Source organism: Strix uralensis, chromosome 19 (genome assembly GCF_047716275.1).
Source record: "Strix uralensis isolate ZFMK-TIS-50842 chromosome 19, bStrUra1, whole genome shotgun sequence".
NCBI lineage: Eukaryota > Metazoa > Chordata > Aves > Strigiformes > Strigidae > Strix > Strix uralensis.
This window is the reverse complement of record NC_133990.1, coordinates 13,232,332-13,251,395: the sequence shown is the minus strand read 5'-3', so window position 1 is coordinate 13,251,395 and position 19,064 is coordinate 13,232,332. Positions and strand designations below refer to the sequence as shown.

Sequence of the window (19,064 nt, the reverse complement as noted above, 5' to 3'; positions counted from 1 at the left end):
TCTCAATCCACTCCTCGCCCAGCCTGTATTTGTGCTTGGAATTGCCCCGACGCACGTGCAGCACCTTGCACTTGGCCTTGTTGAAACTTCACGAGGTTCACACGGGCCAACCTCTCCAGCCTGTCCAGGTCCCTCTGGAGGGATCCCTTCCCTCCAGCATGTCGACCACACCACACAGCTTGGTGTTGTCAGTGAACTTGCTGAGGGTGTGCTCAGTCCCACTGTCCATGTCCCCAACAAAGATGTTAATCACCTCCGGTCCCAGTACCGACCCCTGAGGAACACCCCTTGTCACTGCTCTCTACTCGGACATCGAGCTGTTGACCACAACTCTTTGTGTGTTATCACCCAGCCAGTTCCTTCTCCACTGAGTGGTCCATCCGTCAAATCCATGTCTGTCCCATTTAGAGACAAGGATGTCGTGCGGGACAGTGTCAGGTGCTTTGCACCAGTCCAGGTAGATGACGTCAGTTTCTCTTGCCTTACCCACCAACGCTGTAACCCCATCGTAGAAGTCCTCCAAGTTTGTCAGGAGCCATTTGCCCTTAGTAGACCCATGTTGGCTGTCACCAATCACCTCCTTATTTTCCACGTGCCCCAGCAGAGTTTCCAGGAGGATCCATTCCATGATGTTGCTGGGCACAGAGGTGAGACTGACTGGCCTGTAGTTCCCTGGGTCTTCCTTTTTTCCCTTTTTCAAAATGGGGGTTATGTTTCCCCTTTGCCAAGGGAACTTCAGTGGATTGCCATGACTTCTCAAGTATGATGGATAGTGGCTGAGCCACTTTGTCCGCCAGTTCCCTCAGGACCTGCAGATGCGTCTCATCAGGTCCCATGAACTTGTGCACCTTCAGGTTCCTTAGATGGTCTCGAACCTGATTTTCTCCTACAGTGGGCATATGATCAGACAGCACTAGCTATTAAGCTAGTATTTGTGTTTTCCATTATTTTTAGCTTTAAAGCGCACAGTTATCCTTCATAAGCTGTTTGGGTGAATATAAGTTCTTCAGAGCCCTCTGTATGAAAAGCCCTTTTCTACAATTGACTGCAACCTTTGAGTTAGTGCATCAAATAACTCCTTGATTACAACAGAATGAACCACAGCAGCTTTAGTGTTGTTTTTCTCATTTATATAACCAGAAGATATGGCTGTGTGTATGTTACACCGGTATCATCAATAGAGGTAATAATATTGCAGTTACCACAGGAGGGTTCAGGAGATATCCAGGGGACCCACAGCATCAGGCTCAGCACAAACAAGTGAAGCTACTGTTCTATGCTCTCTAGCACCTATGATGATTATTTTTCAGTTGCTCTGACATTAATCTTATAAACAGATCTATATTCTTCCTTCTATTATAACTTACATAGTAATGATTCACACATAAAAAGACAAAATGTATAAAACTTCTTCATATGTATAATATTCCATTTGAATTGCATAGCTCATTTTGACTTGTGCTGGTACTGATGAGAAAGGAGGAGTGTTCCATGAAAATGTCATGACAGTTGAAGGGAAAACGATTGAATTCAACTTTGTGCATATCTGCTTTTTGTCTCCTTCTAAATAGTAACTAAAATTGAAAAGTAAAAAAATACAGTTAGCTGGAGACTTAAGGAGAGCTGTTGTTTCATTGAGGAACACTTTAAAGGAACCTCTGCTAATAATCTCTTGACCAGAATTATCCAAGTGATTTGAATTCCCTTAAGACTGGGGGGCTTCTCTGTCAGTGTATGCACAAAAGGACTTAAATCGCCACGTAAATAGTGACTCAGAAGGCAGTTTTGTTAGCTATTATGAACACATACACAGAGCCCAGTTGTCTTCCATGGAGATACACTGATTTCTGCTGTCAAAAAAGTTGTTCTTGTAGAAGACTGGAGGAGGTATAACTGCAGCAATTCTGGGTATCCCAAAGCAGGTGGCTTAATTTTAACTTAATGACCATCTACAAACTTCGTTGTGAAGTAGCCACCAGAATACTTAGCCGTGCTGCCACATCATAAATAAAGCTTTTTTTTACAAGCATGGACCTAAAAATCCTTAAAAGTTTAAGAAGTTTAAATGTGAGCTTCCAGATTGAGAAAGCTTGAATTTAGATCCAAGCTAACAGGTTTGCCTGTTTTTCTGTAAGTAGTCACATATGTTTCCAAATCTGAATGTACATATTACATTGAATACAGAATTTTATATTTCTGTATAAAGACTGTACAAGCCTGCAGGTAAGAGTAGTTGTATATTTGTAGTCATTTCCTTGTGACTTTACCACCAATGAATATGTATCACCAGCCATCATGTATTCCCCATATAGACATACATATTTATCTGAATTATAGAAAAGAATAAAACTGAGCTATGCTGAAGAGTGAGGGCCTCAAGTGAATCATTCTCTGAAATGAAACATTTACTGTAGATGTGAGCTACTGAGCACAATGTTCTTTGCGACCGTATTCAAGTTCGCAGAATTAACAGTATTTCATTTCCTGTTTATAACAAAGCAGTTGAGAGTTGGACAAATGGAATAAACTTTTTAAGGTACCTCCAAACAGAAAGATTTCGTGCAGCTGCTGCAGTGTTCTTCAACTGCTGGCTCTTTTTACTTTAACACAGCTGCACTGTAATAGGTCCAGCTTACTACTGTCCAGGTGCTTTCAGAATAACAAAACTTCTAGCACATTACAGAGCCAGAAAATTACGGTAGTTGAAATAATACAACTGCCTCAGCTCCCACAGTGAATGTGTGCAACATGTCAGTACAGTAGTTCAGTACAGGGCACAGCAAAAACAGATAAAAATTTCCTTTTCCTTACTAATTTCGATTGTGAGCTTACATAAGAGCTGGCTGGATTATCATATTTTAACACCTCAGAACTGTCCTAATATTTACAATCCTTAAGTATTTAGCTGGGTCTTCCAGAAAATGCATTTTAATGGAAATTCAAAAAGAGGAAAAAAAAAGTCTTTAAAAAATCACTCCACATAAATGTCTGTAGTAGCATCTTTACATCAGCAAATCTTTCCAGAGCCCTGGCTATATAAGCTGAAATCAAAAACCTAGCAACTACAGCTGATGGTGAAATGCCAGATCACATGTAGTAAAACCATGAAAGATTGGTTCTGAAATTCAAGATCAAACAAAATGGTCTTCAGCTTAAAGGGAAAAAAAAAATTGACTGCACTTCAAAAGCCCAGTGATGGAATATATTGCAATATGAGTCTGAAAAAACAAATCTGTGCATTAAAAGGAAGGAAGGAAGTATCTGTTTCTGGGACATCTGTGTACCTTCCAGTAAGAGACTAGGATGCATGGCATAAGCACAATGCACTTTCACCTCTGGAGAGCATATTCAGCTTGGGGATCTTTTTCCACGCTAAAATGGCCATACAAGCAGCAAGTAATTTTTGAGATTGATCGATGACAAGGCTAACAAGATGTTCTATGCAGCCTTCCAGCACACAGACAAAGGAGGTGTTGCCAGCTGCAGAATAGTATGGCATCTTCATTCAAACCATGCCTGATACCATGGCAAAGCTAAGGAAAAGCATGCCCAGTCAGATCTGGAAGTTTTCTGTAAACAAGGAATGTATTTCATTATTTAAGTAAAAAATAACATTTCAGAATTAATATGAAAAGGCATTGCAACAACCCAGTGTTATATTGTCAACATGTTGGTGTTTACCTCCTGGAAAGGGGGTCACAGTTCCACATCTGATGCCCATGACAACTGCAGTCCATGACAAAGGTTAAGTAAATAAATGCTAAATGCTAAATAATGGAATATCCAACAACAAGCACGTTGACCCGCCATACACGGCCTAAGTAAGAAACACTGGGAGAGTGCTGTGTTTGAAACCATATCCATCACACTGTGGCTTTTATTTTATTGCAATTTTACATTTTATTCTCAAATAAGCCCAGCTCATGGGTAATGATGTTTCTGCTATGTTAGCAGAAGTGCTATTTTTAAATCACTCTGCACCTGGCAATAATGTATTGCAAATACAGAGTAGGTTTTGCTCCTCTGTAGCAAAAGGATTTGCCAGATGGGCTTTCCTAATAAATTGTGTCTGATAAAAGGACGAGAAGGTTATTTAAACAAAAAGATTTTAGCTGTGCCATTACATTTAAAACAGATTGAGGATTTTGCCAGTAGATAAATTAAGAGGAAAATAGTGAATAGATGCAGTATTCTTTGGATGATGGCTTCTCTAGAAAGGAAGGCATGGGTGGCTAAGAGCAAAAATAAGGCACACACAGAATTAATGTTCTAAATAATAACATAAAAATGGGGTCAGACCCAAGATCATCTTTCCCAGCTTCTAGTCACTGACAGGAGTGTTTCAAAGATGTGTGCCACAATTCCTGCCCAAAGAGCACAGTGCTTCGCCCCATCCTGGTGCCTCTGGTATATGTTTTGCAAACTGCCCTACCTTTCACAGGAGCAGTAAGGAACGGCCATGATCCGGTACAGGCAGGTGCTCAGCGCTTCCTCCTGGGACCCAGAGAGATGTGAGCGTGGCTCATGAGTCTGATTTGTTCTATCTGACTAACCTAATGAGGGAGCTACAGCATGAAAGTCAGGAGGAGAAGCAGTGCTGTGTACCAATATTATTTCTACTTGCATTTAATAGAAAATGGTCATCCCTGCTTCGTTTTATTTTTTAAGAAGGACCTTATATGCCTAATTGCAGAAAGGATTCCAGACTGTTAATCTTGCAATTTGAAGCCATGAGTTTGGCACATAAAACCATTTTGGGTTGTGGCTTTTATGTCAAAGTTCTGATTGATTTCAGTGAGCTTTGGATCAGACACTGGAGAGCAAAAGATGAGCAGTCCTGGTCACACCAAAGGTCCTTCTGATGTGGTATGCTCCCTGGGGCTGTGGCCAAGAGCAGAGGCCTGAGAAAGGTGTCAATATATTCAAAATATAGAGATAAATATAGGTATTCTTCTCCTAAATACTTCCTCATATGAACCATAGCACAAGCAATTTCTGAGCCAGAATTTGTGTCTTTCTAAAATAGCCCAAGACTTTTTTAAATACCTGATTTTTTAGCATCTGGGTAAAAAGCCCAGTGATGTTACTTTTACTTATGGTAACGACTCACCTCTATAAAACACTCATGCCCTTTGAATTGATGGCCCAGAGGTTAAACTCTCAAGTTCACTTTGCTTAATGTTGCTGTGCATCTTGCGCCCTACTCAGCTTATATGCAGTCTTTGAGTTTTAGCTCACCTGAGCAAGCAGTAAAATCTTTAACATCTTGATCTTTCATACAGCACTCTGGAAATCTATTCCTCTGAATTCTTTCCATTTCCTGGCTTCCATTCACCAGTCTACAGTTTTATAGTATCAATATGTTAATGTTTTCAGAAAGGCAGGAATTTCCATAAAAGCTATTAGATATAAGTTGCCCATGCTGTCCATCATTGCCTGGCTCTTTGCTTGAAACTGTCCAGCCAATTTGACTAAACTTCCATGTCCTTCAAGAAGAATGGGTACGATTAAGGAAGCAAAAGTGCCCTCTCTGGGTGCTGTTAAAGGAATTTGCAACTAGGAGTGATGTCATGGATGCATTGCATTGCAGTAAGTGGATTATTTGTGGGCCACCAATTTAAGAACAATTTCCACAACGAATCCGCTCGTCTGCCAGGTTAACTTCACCAAAACAAAACAAAACAAAGCAAAACGCTGCTTTCATGGCACCCAAAGGGTTCTTGTGGTTTGAACAAGACACAAGTTTTATGCATGACTGAGCAGTTGTGCAGGCTAGCTGTTCATTATTTAACTTTTATTTATAAATTCTGAATACTTGATACTGACTCAAATTCATTACATTAAATCCCTTTGGACTGCACTGACGTTATTCCATTATAGATCTGGTTACTGCTGAAGGGATATAAAGTATAAGACTCAGTATTATTAAAGTGCGTATCTGAAATGCTTAATCAGGACAACGGCTCCATCACACTAGCACCATACATGTGTGTAAGAAAGAGCAGACCCTTCCTTACAGGAAACCATTTTCCTTTGACTTTCCTTTTTAGAAATACTTATTTTACACTGGAATATTTTGCAGGAATATTTGAAATCATATTTTCTGTAATAATTTCTTTATTCATAGAACCATCTACTAGAATTTCACATCTTTCTGAATATTATGTCTTAGTTCTTCCCTTCTTACTTTTTCTTTTTATTATTAATATTATTATACTGATTGCTTCAGGCAGTGATCAGTTATAAAACAACTCTTTCAACCAGAAAATATCTAGATCAATCTGAGGTCAAGTTTTACTGAGTGAGAAGATTGGCAACAGCATGTGACTGTGAGCTGTGATATACAGTGGTATGTTGCTCTGATATATGATGACGCTGAATTGTTTTTTATAGCAATTTAACATTGAAACCTTATTATACTGCGAGCTTAAAGTTTCTACTTAGAAAAGAATATGTCAGCAATAAAAGCAATGACTTTCACAGAGAAGGAAAACTATCACCTCATTAGAGCTTTGTAAAGAAGCTTTAATGACAGAGCTTCAGTTTATGGATATTCAGAAAATCAGAAGCCAAGTTGGGAGATAGCTAAACATTAGAAAAAAGGAATGCTGACTGATACATAAGCTCACATCGAATGAAAGAAAATTAAGATCAGAGTAGACTTACCAATATTTTGTGAGGTTTTCTCCTGGTCGTCTTCCATTAGCACATCATTTAAGCACATACTTAAATACATGTTTAACTGCTTTTATAACGAAGGATGGATTTAAAAGATCTTCCCAGATCTCAGCTTTGGGGAAGGCAACACAGATGAGCGCGGGTGGTTACTCTTGAAGACAGATTTTAGAAGCTCCACTATGAATTTACTGAAACTACATCATTTTCAAGCTTTAAAAATCCATGCTTAACTATAAATTATTTCTATTTAAAAGATGTAATTAGCAGGATTGGACATAAAGTGAAACGGAATTATACCAATATGGAAAATAGCACTTTGATAGATAAAACTGTATCTTGTACAGATAAAAGTAAACTTCAAAGATGAACTAATGTCCTTATTGGTTTTTTGGTCTTGCTGTTGTTTCAACAGCAATTTATTTGATTTTCCAGTTTGTAAAAGAGAGACAGAGTTGCAATTAGTCAGTCCATAACTCAGTTGTAATTGGAGGAGTTTCATACTTAGCTGGCCACCTGCATATACAAGTTCACTTAAAATTGAAATGGCATTGTCAGGGTCGCATCAGCATTGATGTGTCAAAGCTCAGATTGGACATGATTTCAGGAAAACAGGCATGGGTAGGGAGTACTGATAAGTCACACTGAGGGAGTGGTGGAAAAGCAAGCTCTGAAGAAGCAATGCTTTTTTTTCCCAAAGGCCATAAATAACACTTGGAGTGCATTGTATTGTAATGACTTGCAGGAACATATTTTCCTATGGCAGAAAATGTCCTAGATGGTATGATTGTCAAAGCATCTCCAAGAATATGCTGCCATCGATTCACTGGCTGTTGGATAAAAGACAGGATGGGATTTTAGTACATTCTAGTGCTTATTTAAGTCAATTCCATACAATTTTTTCAGAATGTTTATTAGCATGTTTTCCTATTTTATGTCTTATCAAAACATTTACTTTAGCAAACTGACAAACAGGACTTCCTCTCCTACATTTCCCAGTATGTTTTCTTTGTTTTGCAGGATCCTAAATATTTCAAGTCACAGAAGACTGGGAGAGGCCAATTAAAAGAAGGCTGGAGAGAGACCCATCAGCCAATTATGTGTTCCTACAAACTTGTGACTGTGAAATTTGAAGTCTGGGGACTTCAAACCAGAGTAGAGCAATTTGTACACAAGGTCAGTGAAACAGGAGCTGTTTCTTATCCTTCACATAAGCAGAACTTGAGTACTACCCTGCACAGGAATGTAACTATGGCTGTGTAGAAGCTAGGGAGCTCAGCCGAATCTGCTTTCAGACCTCTCTCAAGGTCTGAAGGATCTGGAGCAGAGCCAGAGAGTTCATCTCTGGGTGTAAATTTGGCGAAGCCTGGAGCTGCTCACATCTAAGGTTGAGAAAAACTATCAATAACATTTTCAATACTGTGAGCTGAAGTATTTATGAGTATACATGAGTACCATACATGTAGCAATGATGTGCAGAATTTCTTACAAACAGGTAGTGGGAAAGTTTTCCAATCGGTCTACTAAAAAATTAATTAATGAATGGCATTAACAGCCAAATGATAATATTTTTCAGCGTAGTGACCTTCCACATGATTAAAAAATGAACAAGGAAAAAGGAGACATCCAGAACGTCTAATTGCCTGAAGATTAATGGATTCTGTACACGTTCCCAAATGGCTTCCCATGCTAGTCAAAGCCACGCTACAGTGCTGGCACTAGATCCACTTCACGTGGGAGGTTGGACTACAAGACCTTCAGAGCCAGTATGTCTGACTGTCTAGGGCATGTCTTTTTAGACAGAAAACTGTCAGAATATTTTTCACTTTAAATCATGTTGAAAGACAACAGTGTTACTTCTCTAAAATGTTTTGTTGCCACACTTATATTTCACCTTTTCCTTGTTCTGCAGGTGGTCAGAGATATACTCTTGATTGGTCACCGGCAGGCTTTTGCCTGGGTTGACGAGTGGTACGGTAAGTACTCTCCAAATTTAGCCCATTTAAAAGGGCTGATGCAACGCTTATGACAATTAACAACAGATTTCCATTTGCTTTCATGGATCATCAGGTCCTGGGGTGTAAGTTGTTCATGAAAGAGATGGAACGACGTTTGGTTTCTCTGGAACATACGGAGCTCATTTACAGCAGGTTCTTTGTAACAAGAGTAGGCTGTATTTTAGGCAGCCAGTAGGCAGCGTACAGGGACGCCTTTACATCCCATGCATCTCCGTGTATATGCATCAGTCCCGTCCCCCTGCATTGTAGGCAGCTAGAAGCTGCCCCTGCCAAGAGTCATTTATATGGAGAACAGCGTGCAGGTTTGAATAAAGCTGCTCATTAAGACTGCATTAACATGCAGTCATTTCCATACTGCAAACTCCTAAGGCCTCTGACCCAACACGATTTCAGCTTTTTAGGAAAGTTTTAAACGGTTAATATGGATTGCAATAAAGAAAAGATGGAGCTCTAACATCCTTTCTGAAAAATGGATATAAATGTAAAGCCTACTGGGTCTGATTCAACAGCAGCTGCATGCAAAAACTGTTCTGAATCCATGAACCAGCTGTAGGAATGGGCACTTTCAATGGTACAGAGTAATCTGAATATCAAAACAGCCAATTACATTTTATAAAATCAGCTTGCAGGGTTTGTGCTTTTTACATGTATTTTCAGTAAGATGTATCCATAATCATAGAAACTTGTGGAACGGTTTCTAAGACATCCCTGTAACATATAATAGGAATCTGGGAATATATTTAGAATGTTTATTTAGACCCTCCTTAAGCTTCAGGAAACACCATTTGGGGCATTTCATGGATAAAAATGACACCTGTCTTTCATCAAAACTCAGAAACATTCTGCATTGCTTAGAAATATATTTGTCAATTAGCCCAGCTGGTGCAAACACATCTCCAGTGACTTCATAAACCTGCATAATTTTACACTAGAATCTAACAACAAACACATTGTGCTGGTTTTTTGAAAATACAGGGAGATTTGCTTTTGAAATCACAATGTTCTTATAACTTTAATACTGCATGAGAACCTTGTGCTGTGATAATCATAAAAATAGTGAAATCTACTAAAAATACCTTCTATTTTGGGATAGCCATAAACTAGTAAGAAAATTTTGTATTCAGTGAGAAAGAGTTCTTAAGGGATACTGGGGTTTTTATTTTAGAAATTTTTTTTTTCATTTTTTACCTGAAATACAGTGATCTATTCTTTTCCCTGTAGGAAGTCAGGGAAACTAATGACTTTAAATAAAGAAGCCTGACTTCATGTAAAAATTGAGCCCATAAACTTGCCCCAAATCTACCCAAAGTAGCCATTAAAGCAAGACATAAAGAAATGTTACTGGGAAGCAAAGTCATCTGCACTTTAGCAGAGTTATTGATAATGATAACAAGCAAGTAGTTATGAAGTTAAACATACAGAATAGGTTTAGTCCCAAAACACTTAACCACAGATTTTCCCATCTTAACTCGGAATGCACCCTGTCAAAAATACTCTTTCCATAAATGAAATATTGTGATACACGATTATCTTCTGGATTTTTACTGTCACGGTGAGTCTCTTTACTAAATAATACAGTGTACTTTTAGAACTTAGTTGTCAAGCTAAGTACAGAACCTAAAATCTGGGCTTACTAAAATAGACGTGAATAAAGGGTAAGTATATAGCAAGATTTATTAAAAAAAAGAAAGTGCAGAAAGTTAGTTCAGGTAACACTGTGCTGTCTGCAGCCCTTATACCGCTCCACTGTTCTGAACAGTTGGTAAGACTCTGAGTATTTCATTATCCAAAATGAGTGAGATCCAGTTCATATACATCCAGTTCTATGTAATACATATGATCTGTAGAACTCTTGTGGTACTGCTCTTGATATGTTTATGTGTGTAGGGAGAGTTTTTCAAAAATGCAGTTTTTAAAGCGTCTGTGTGCCTTCAATGTGTCTATTACCATCTTTTAAAAAAAAATTTGAGAATGACTTGGAGATCATGTTAGTCAGCTAGACTGAATCAAATAATCAGTGTAATAAAATCAGTTGTTAAACAGCATGTTATGTTATGGATATTACTGACTGATTACTGTTACTGATACTGTAAGTATGAATGTGTCTTGTCATTAAATTTACTGAACTGTATTTAGCTTTATTATTAACAAAATCTATTTTCACAGTGTTACTAATAAAGAGCATGTTCTCTGCTTGGCAAAGTCCATCCTTAGCATGTTACTGACATGGCTTATGAGCTTGTTTTTCATTCCAGATAACAGTAAAAGGAAAAGACTAAAAGAGTATGAGTTAGTGATATTACATGTTTCCTTCTGATCAAAATTTTAGACTGTATTTCATTTCCACGGATGAAATGTTACATTGTGCTACTAATATAACAGCTAAAGTTATATCTTTCCTTAAAAGCTGTCTCAAAATGCAGCAAGAGACTCGTATCACATAACAAGGAGTGGTGTGATACAAGAATTCACAGATCCAAATGGCACATAATAACCTTCAGAGAAATGATAGCCTCAAGAACAAAAACACAGTGTACATTACCAAAAGGGGTACACATTTGCAAGTATACTGTGCTAATAAAATGCTATTTAAGTTTTATGAGTAAAAAGTCGATGGCTATTTTCATGAAACTCTGAAGTTATCAAACTGTTGTAAAGAACAGACCAAAATTCTGACAGCCTTCATGTTTGCTTACACCTTACTCTCAAGTAGATTTACTGAAAGCATGGGAATACTCAGAAGAGTGAGGTCACAAGTCAGTTAATTGGACTCTTTATGTTTTTACTGGAAATGTGGTTTATGACAAATCTTTTTAAAATCTGTAATAATGCTTGGAGTTACATAGCAAGCACCAAACAGATTATGCACTAGTTTGACAACATCAGGCATGCCTAGACAGTGATAAGTGAGCCTACTGGAATCAGCCTGATTTGTAGAATATTTCTAATTTTTATAATTCATTAAATTGCTTGAGGCTACAAAACTGTTAACGTATTCACTATTAACTCACTTACCAGCATAATTAAGTGTTGGTTTCTGGAATCTAAGCTCATGTGTGCTCTAACAGTAAGAATGTTTTCTGGTTATGAGAGGTACTCTGCAAAGATAACATAAAACCTTTTTGAAAGTGCCTGGCAAGGTAAGTAAATATTTATAGTATTTCTGTATCTATCCTTTATTCCAAGGGATCTTCTAAAATCTTTTTAGAAGATCTTGGCCTTTGCAAAGGGCTGCACTTCAATACTTTTTGCCTACCTTATGTTACACAGATACTCCTAAACAATTTCCACTCCTTCCTGTTCTCTGACGCCCTTTGACTTAACCTTCTTACACCTTCCTTGGCTGATATAACTACCTTTATGAGTGAATCTTCATAAAGCTAGTTGCTCCATGCTTTTTTTTAAATCATTTTTTGGCTTCTGCTGAAAGACTATGTGTTCCTAGAACGTTCTCCTTAAAAAAAAAAATTAAGTTTGCACTGAATCAATGGAAAATGCCAACAATTTTGAACTTTTTACAGATATGACTATGGATGATGTTCGAGAATTCGAGAAAAATATGCATGAAAAAACCAACATTAAAGTTTGCAACCAACATTCATCTACTGTGGATGAAATAGAGAGCCATGCCAAAGCAAGAGTATGTCACTTTTTAAAACATATTGCCCATCCTCAGCTAATTACCTGCACAGATCAGAGAAGAGCAACCAACTGATCTTGCTGACCACTCAGTGGAATTTTGGGGAGGTTTTGCTTCAGTAGGAACAGAATCTTTCTCGATCAAGTGCAGTCCTGCCTTTCTTTTGCACTGTAAACTGCCACTGATGTAAGAAAGGGTGGGGTTGGGCTCCTATGCAACTCCCTGTCTTTCAGGAAAACACAATTCTCAAATTTCAGTTGGATGCATAAAGAGGAAGTTAAATAGGAGGTTTACTTTCTATTATTTGAATGGTCAAAAAACGCAGGAGTTCAGAGTGCTTCAGTCAAAAAGCCAGGAACATGGGGAGTGGAAAATTTCTGTGGGACTGGTAAGATTGTTTGCTTCACCAGGAAAAAAATAAGCTAATGAATTATTCACTCTTTTCAAACTAATTTTAATGTTGTCATTGATTAGCTACCAACAACATGAGAAGTATTTTCGGAAGTATGTAACAGCAGTTTGTGGAGAAGAACAGGTTTCTGTGTAGGTTCTTTGATTCAGATTCTGGAAATTTCATAAAGTATTTAACTTCCTAATTTGGACACCTCAAGGAGAGGCCTAAAATTAGAAATTATTACTATTTGCAAATAGAAAAGATGCAGTGATATTTGCTTTTGAAATGTTGTTATTCCTTTATTTCTACTAACTGCACCGTAGAGCTCAGAGATGGTTTTACTCATGTAACAAGTGTGGGGCAAGGCCTAAAGGGCTTCAAGTCTTTTCCTTTGTTCTTACTCAGTAAAAATTGTCACCAGCCTGAGAAGATGTTGTCCAAGTAATAACCAGGAAGGTAATTCTTGTGTCTGTAATGCTGCAGCTCTATTGACATCAAGGTTACTCCTTAGTTGAACAGTAAATTGAGAATCAGTTCTGACTTTGGCTCTGTGCTTCAGGGTTTGGCTTTCAATGAAGTCTGCCACCCTTAGATCCCATGTGGACAAACTGCCACTGAGGGCAGAACAGAGTTTGTCATTAATGGAAAAAAAAAGAGTCTGAGCCTTCTCAGCTCAGGGTAAGGACTTGTTTTACTTGAGTGTATATCAGAACAGAAGGGAATTTAAAGCAAGTATAAGCTAAAAAGCAGAGGTCAGCTGAAGGAACAATAAGTATTTCATGTCTGAATTTAAAATGAACGGTCTTGGAGACGACCACTGAGCAAGATTTCAGTCAGTCCTCAATTCAGTGCCCAGTAAACTGAGAAATCATCCTGTCCTCTTTCACTTTCATGTATCCAAGACAGCTTTTGTTTCACGTTGTACCAAAGTCCTCAATCAAAAATAGCTGAAATGAATGCATGGGCTGCCTTTGATGTCAGGGTGCTTTTAAACGCTTCGAGTTCAGAAACACTACACACACTGTTACAGGGTGTGAAACAAAATGTAAATCAGCAAAACAGGTTCAAATCTATCTCCAGCACAAGTAGGTACAGTTCCTGTGAGACCATCTGTTTATTTCCACCACTTCTCTCAGAGTTGAAAACAGCTTTGTCCTCACTCCTAATACCTGGCAATGTAGGCTGAAAGGTCCCTGGAATGTCGTCTGCAGGGAAGAGAGAAGGCAGCTGGCAAGATGCACGCTTTTGTTTATTTAATAGGATGTAGTAATACAACATAGAGCTGCTTTTACATAACATTTGCAGCCAAGGCTACAGATGCATGCAGCTGGGTAATATTAAAAAGTATCGATGTACAGAAAGTGTAGGATATTCTCATACATATGGTAATAAGCACCATGGCCAGTCCCGTTTCTCAGACACCCAAATGTGCAAGAATTTTAAAGTGATCGAAATGCTAGTGTCTTTATTTCTGTTTTTTTCAGCTTTCAGAGCTCAAAGAATCTATAAAATAGTTTAATGAAATACTTCAAATTTACAAATTCAACATGACGTTCAGTGAAAACCGTAAAATTTATTTCCGTTGGCTCAGTGGACATCTTGCAGGCAACGTAGACATGAAGCAGCAGGTTCCAGAAGAGTCTTGCTGATTTTTTGCTCAACTTAGCAGTTTGTAGCAGATCTGGGATTTTATGGAAAAAGTTTTGCACGGCTGGGCTCAGAGCACATCTATGCCGGGATCGCTCTGCCCTCTTGTGGGTTTCTGCAGCACTGTGACACGTTTGTCACCTGCGCGAGCAGACTTCCACTGCTGGCTGTGGATCCGATTTGCCATTGCAAAGTGGCTTTACCCTCTCATCTCATTTTGCCTCGATTTTGCAGGGAATTAAGCAGTGGAATTGTCAGTTGGCCATAAATGTTTAAGTACAGATTCTGGATGGAAGAGTTGGAAAGTTTGTTGTGGCTGTATCAAGTGCAAGGGAATTCTTTAGGCTTTGTTAGTAGAGAAGCAAAATCGCCTCAGTTATGTGCACGCAGCTGCAACTAGAAGTCAGTGGAAGCTGTGCATGGGAGGAGAGAGAATTTTTCATCCCTTGGTAATTACAGGAGGCAAACAAACCGATGACAACCCTTTACCCATTCATGCTCATAATCTAAATGAAAAAACCAAAACCCCTACCAGTCTTATTTTGTTGGAAGTTCTGAAAAAATTCTGCTTGCTGACTGTGTATCTAAATGTATTCTTTAATTGCCTGTGAAATAGCTTGATTTTTCCAGCAATTGCAGAGGTAGCAATCTTTATTCAGTTCAGAGCCAGGTAGAAGAACCATTAGTATGTGATTAATGTACTTAACTTTGTTTCCTTGACGCTTGCTGCTTATTGTGCTCCGATCAGTGCATTACAGTAGGAGGGCATTCGTGTGGAGAATCACTTAATGATATGCACGATAAGCAATCATTCCCTGATGTAGAATTTGGATGGAAGCAGTTTAACTGAGTTAATGAAATGATCACTTGAGATGATTCTAACGTGCCTTTATCTTTCTTCCCTTCTTGTTGAAGACATGACAATGGATGAAGTCCGAGAGTTTGAACGAGCAACTCAGGAAGCTACCAACAAGAAGATTGGGATTTTCCCACCTGCAATATCTATCTCTAACATTTCCATGCCTTCTTCAACCCGCAGTGCTCCATCTAGTGCTCCATCAACTCCTCTCTCCACAGATGCTCCTGAATTCCTAACAGTTCCCAAAGACCGGCCTAGGAAAAAGTCTGCTCCAGAAACTCTCACTCTTCCAGATCCAGCAAAAAAAACCCTTTAAATTAGCCCAGCATGTTTCCTCCTGATAAGCCATGTCTACCACAGCAAGAGTGGCATAACTCAATTTCTACAAAGGTCATGGTGGTTTGTTGGTTGTTTTTTTGCTTAAAATAATCTTACTGGTGTGGAAAGATTACTTCTTTTCTCAGACTTGATCCTGAAAACCTTCAGAGAAGTGCATGCAAGAGAATGTAGTTTGTATATTCCTAAAGTAGTGTTTCAAGCCATATGGTGCATCTTACTGACATACAGTGAAATAGTCTGAGGGGAACCCTATAAAAGAAAATAAATCTTTCTGTAGCAGTATTCTACCTACAAATCCTCATCTAGGTCATAGCATTTATAACTGGGAGTAGGTATTTACTAAAGCTGCCAAGGACTTCTGAGGCAAATTAGTGCCAGCTAGAATGCAGGGTTAACAGGAAAAAAACCCCCTCCCATTTTCTTCTTTTATAGCCAATTTTAAAATCCTTCCTACTCTCAGGCTTCTCCTGTGTATTCACGAACATCTGACCTGTAACTCATTGTACTTGAGCACCGACAGCAATCACTCGGACTCACATTTTGCTTAATATGACTCAGGATTTGGGGCCTAGCTAACAAACACAAAACTTTTCGAACCTAAAATATCGCTGTATTGAAGCCCCAATTGTAATTAATTATACTGACTTTGAGGCCATTGAACTATTTCTATCTTGCACAGAATTTGTAAAAGAAACCACCCATTTCTTGTAGATAATGTATTTTAATAGCTCTCCCTTCCTTTTGTGATCTCTTAAGTCTGTATTGGTGTTCATTAATGGTGTTCCATGTGTAAGATTGAAAAAATAAGCAGCTAAATTGAGCCACTTGAGAAGCAAAACTGATGAATTCAGTCTTCTCCTCGCTGGAAGAAGAGTGGTAGTTATGCTGTAAGACCTTGAATGTAAATGAAAGAAAATACGAGACTTTTTCTTTCCTGCCTCACATCTTTCCTAAACAGCACAATCTGCTAACAGAAAGCTGGTTCCAGGCTTTGCCATCATCCAGGGAAGGGGTGAACAAACTCACTCACTTTAAAAAGCAAATGAATTGTGGGGCTGCTCAGTCCCACAGTTAGTAGGCTGACATTAAGGAAACAGAAGTGCTCTTCCTTCGTCTGCATGTGAGATCACTCTTCAATCTCAGGAATTAAAATGTAGAAAAGGATGTTTCCCAGCAGGGAAGCTTAGGTTGTGGAAGGAGGAGCAGGATAAACGGCAGAAGTGGTCTCTTCCTTCCTTTTCAAAATGTAAACGCCGTGGGAAACTTTCCCCCTGACCCGCATTTGGGGCACTCTGTTCCCTGTCACGCAGATTGCTATTTAATGAACGCTCAGTATCTGTCTCTATCGGTAGCTGTGTTAAAGAAGCCGCTGTTCAATTCCCAGTGAACGATAGCTGTTACCTGAATCATATGATCAAAGTGGGTGATATTTTGTACCACCAGTGACCTGGTACATGGATTAAAAAAATGAGAGTGCTCCAGAGCTCAGCTATCATTGAATATTGAACAATCAGTTTGGGGATGGCCTTTTACCTGGAGGGGACGTTTGTGCCATCTTCTCCACACAATGCTGTGATTTGACTGGCTTAAATGCACTGAACTTCTCAATGGCTGTAGATCCAGTAGAAGTTATGTTGAATGTGTGATATTTATAGGGTAGTTTTAGCAGCAGGAGAAGTAATTCCACTGCCAACCTGCACTGAAAACAAGTGTATATTTGTTTGATAGTTAAAATCCTGTAGTTAGCAAAATCCGGGAGCTCTTTGTAGGTTAGCTGTGGTCTGACTTCATGCATTCTCCCACTTACTGTCCATGTTTTGCTTTGCTTTTCTTCTCAGAGCTGATAATTTTGTGTGATTAGTAAACTAATGGGTGATGATTTTTTTGTTTAAAAAGAAGCCGCTGTAATGATGCAAACAAAACTTTCCTACATTAGTTTATGATTTCAGCTTTAAAAGCGTGCAGATTATATATTCATGATTATAACTGGTCTAATCTTTTTATTATTATTATTTATTTAGTAGCAGGATTGGAACATCGGCAGAGAAGGGAAACCTTTGAAAAGCATTGTTGGTTTTTTTTTCATTTCCTGAATTTAACCTATATAGAAATAGTTTAGTTCTGCTCCACCTGAAAGTCTGTTTTTCAATTATTTTTTTCTTTGTCAAAGAAAAATTTGCTCAACTCTAGTCATAACGTCCTTGCGCTTACATATGACTGTTTCTATATATGTTTTGGCATCTGGGTTTGACACAGGTTGTTAAACCAAAGCAGTCATACCTTTATTCACATTTAAATGATTGATTTCCAGTCCCACGTGGATACATTGATTATCATATTAAGTAGGTTTGGGGATAAGGCCTGTCTGAAAATTATTAACATACCTGAATAGGACACATCTTAATCGCTGCCTGACAGATGTAGGGGAAAGCCCGTGATCGTATCATGGAAGAAGGGACACGGAGGGCTTGATGTGTGCTGCTGCTGTGGCCCTTCCCCCAGCAGCGCCCCGAATCCACAGCAGGGATCACGATCAGCCAGGCTCCTCCGCGCTGTTCCCTAATGAAAACAAATAAACAGCTCTGTAATGTTTCATTGCTTTGGATAAGAATTGTCGCAGGCTTTTCATTGCCTGTGGCAGTACCCTCTGCTGTGTTCTTTACTTTCCCCATCAGTCCTTACCCGTGTTTGGCCAATATGATCTTTAAATACCATTTTCTGTTTGGTTGGGTTTTGTTTGTTTGTTTTTTAAGGTATGATAACTTTTTCTAGAATATTCCCAGCAAACACTCAAAATCACACAAAATTAAATGAAAAGGAAGGTCTGAATACTCAGTATAATATCTTGAGGCAAAGGGGTTGTTTTCATTACCCATTTTTTTCACAGTGCTTTCTGTTATATATTCAAACATGTTTATTAGGAGAAAAATAGCATTTTGCAGGTGCGCATCACTTCTTTTGCAAAAATAAATGATGTGATTATTCAGTGAGTGCATCGTTAGAGTATGGTGCCACACAGCAGAGCTGAGTAGGCACAACAGCCGTGTTCCTGTTCCCTGCCACAGTGACTGAAGAATTCGGTGATACAGCTCTGCCAGGACTTGACAAGGAATTTTTCATCAAGGAGAATACAGTTCAGAGCAAAGACCGTGATTAGTTTGTTTTCGGTTTCTATTAAAACCTCCTCCCAGCTTTGCTCGTACTTTTATGTATTTCATATAGAACAATCATTACAAAATAACTGGCAATTCACTGCAGTCTTTAGAAGGGTAGATCTCTTAATAAATCAAAAAAGGGAGGTATCCATAAAGACTATGAGGAGCAGCACATTCCTGAAACACGTACTTAATAGGATTTCTTATGAATGTAATGGTTGATTTTGTACATGACTGGATAAAGCCTATGGAAAGAAACTAGTTGACCTTATTCTTTGGCTTTTTTGATTATCCTGGAAGGTGATTTTGTGACATCTAGTAGCCAATTTGCATTAAT

At 38.6% G+C, this 19,064-nt stretch overlaps 1 protein-coding gene across 1 annotated transcript in view; it reads left to right on the top strand.

Moving 5' to 3' along the window:
- The window catches only part of PITPNC1 (phosphatidylinositol transfer protein cytoplasmic 1), an 84,831-nt gene extending 69,304 nt beyond the window's left edge, over nucleotides 1-15,527 (top strand). The window contains exons 7-10 of the mRNA XM_074888830.1: nucleotides 7,696-7,851; nucleotides 8,588-8,651; nucleotides 12,215-12,333; nucleotides 15,290-15,527. Coding sequence (XP_074744931.1) covers nucleotides 7,696-7,851; nucleotides 8,588-8,651; nucleotides 12,215-12,333; nucleotides 15,290-15,295 — 345 coding nt within the window. The 3' untranslated portion in view covers nucleotides 15,296-15,527. The remainder of the gene's footprint in view (nucleotides 1-7,695; nucleotides 7,852-8,587; nucleotides 8,652-12,214; nucleotides 12,334-15,289) is intronic.
- The last annotated feature ends 3,537 nt before the right edge of the window (nucleotides 15,528-19,064 follow it).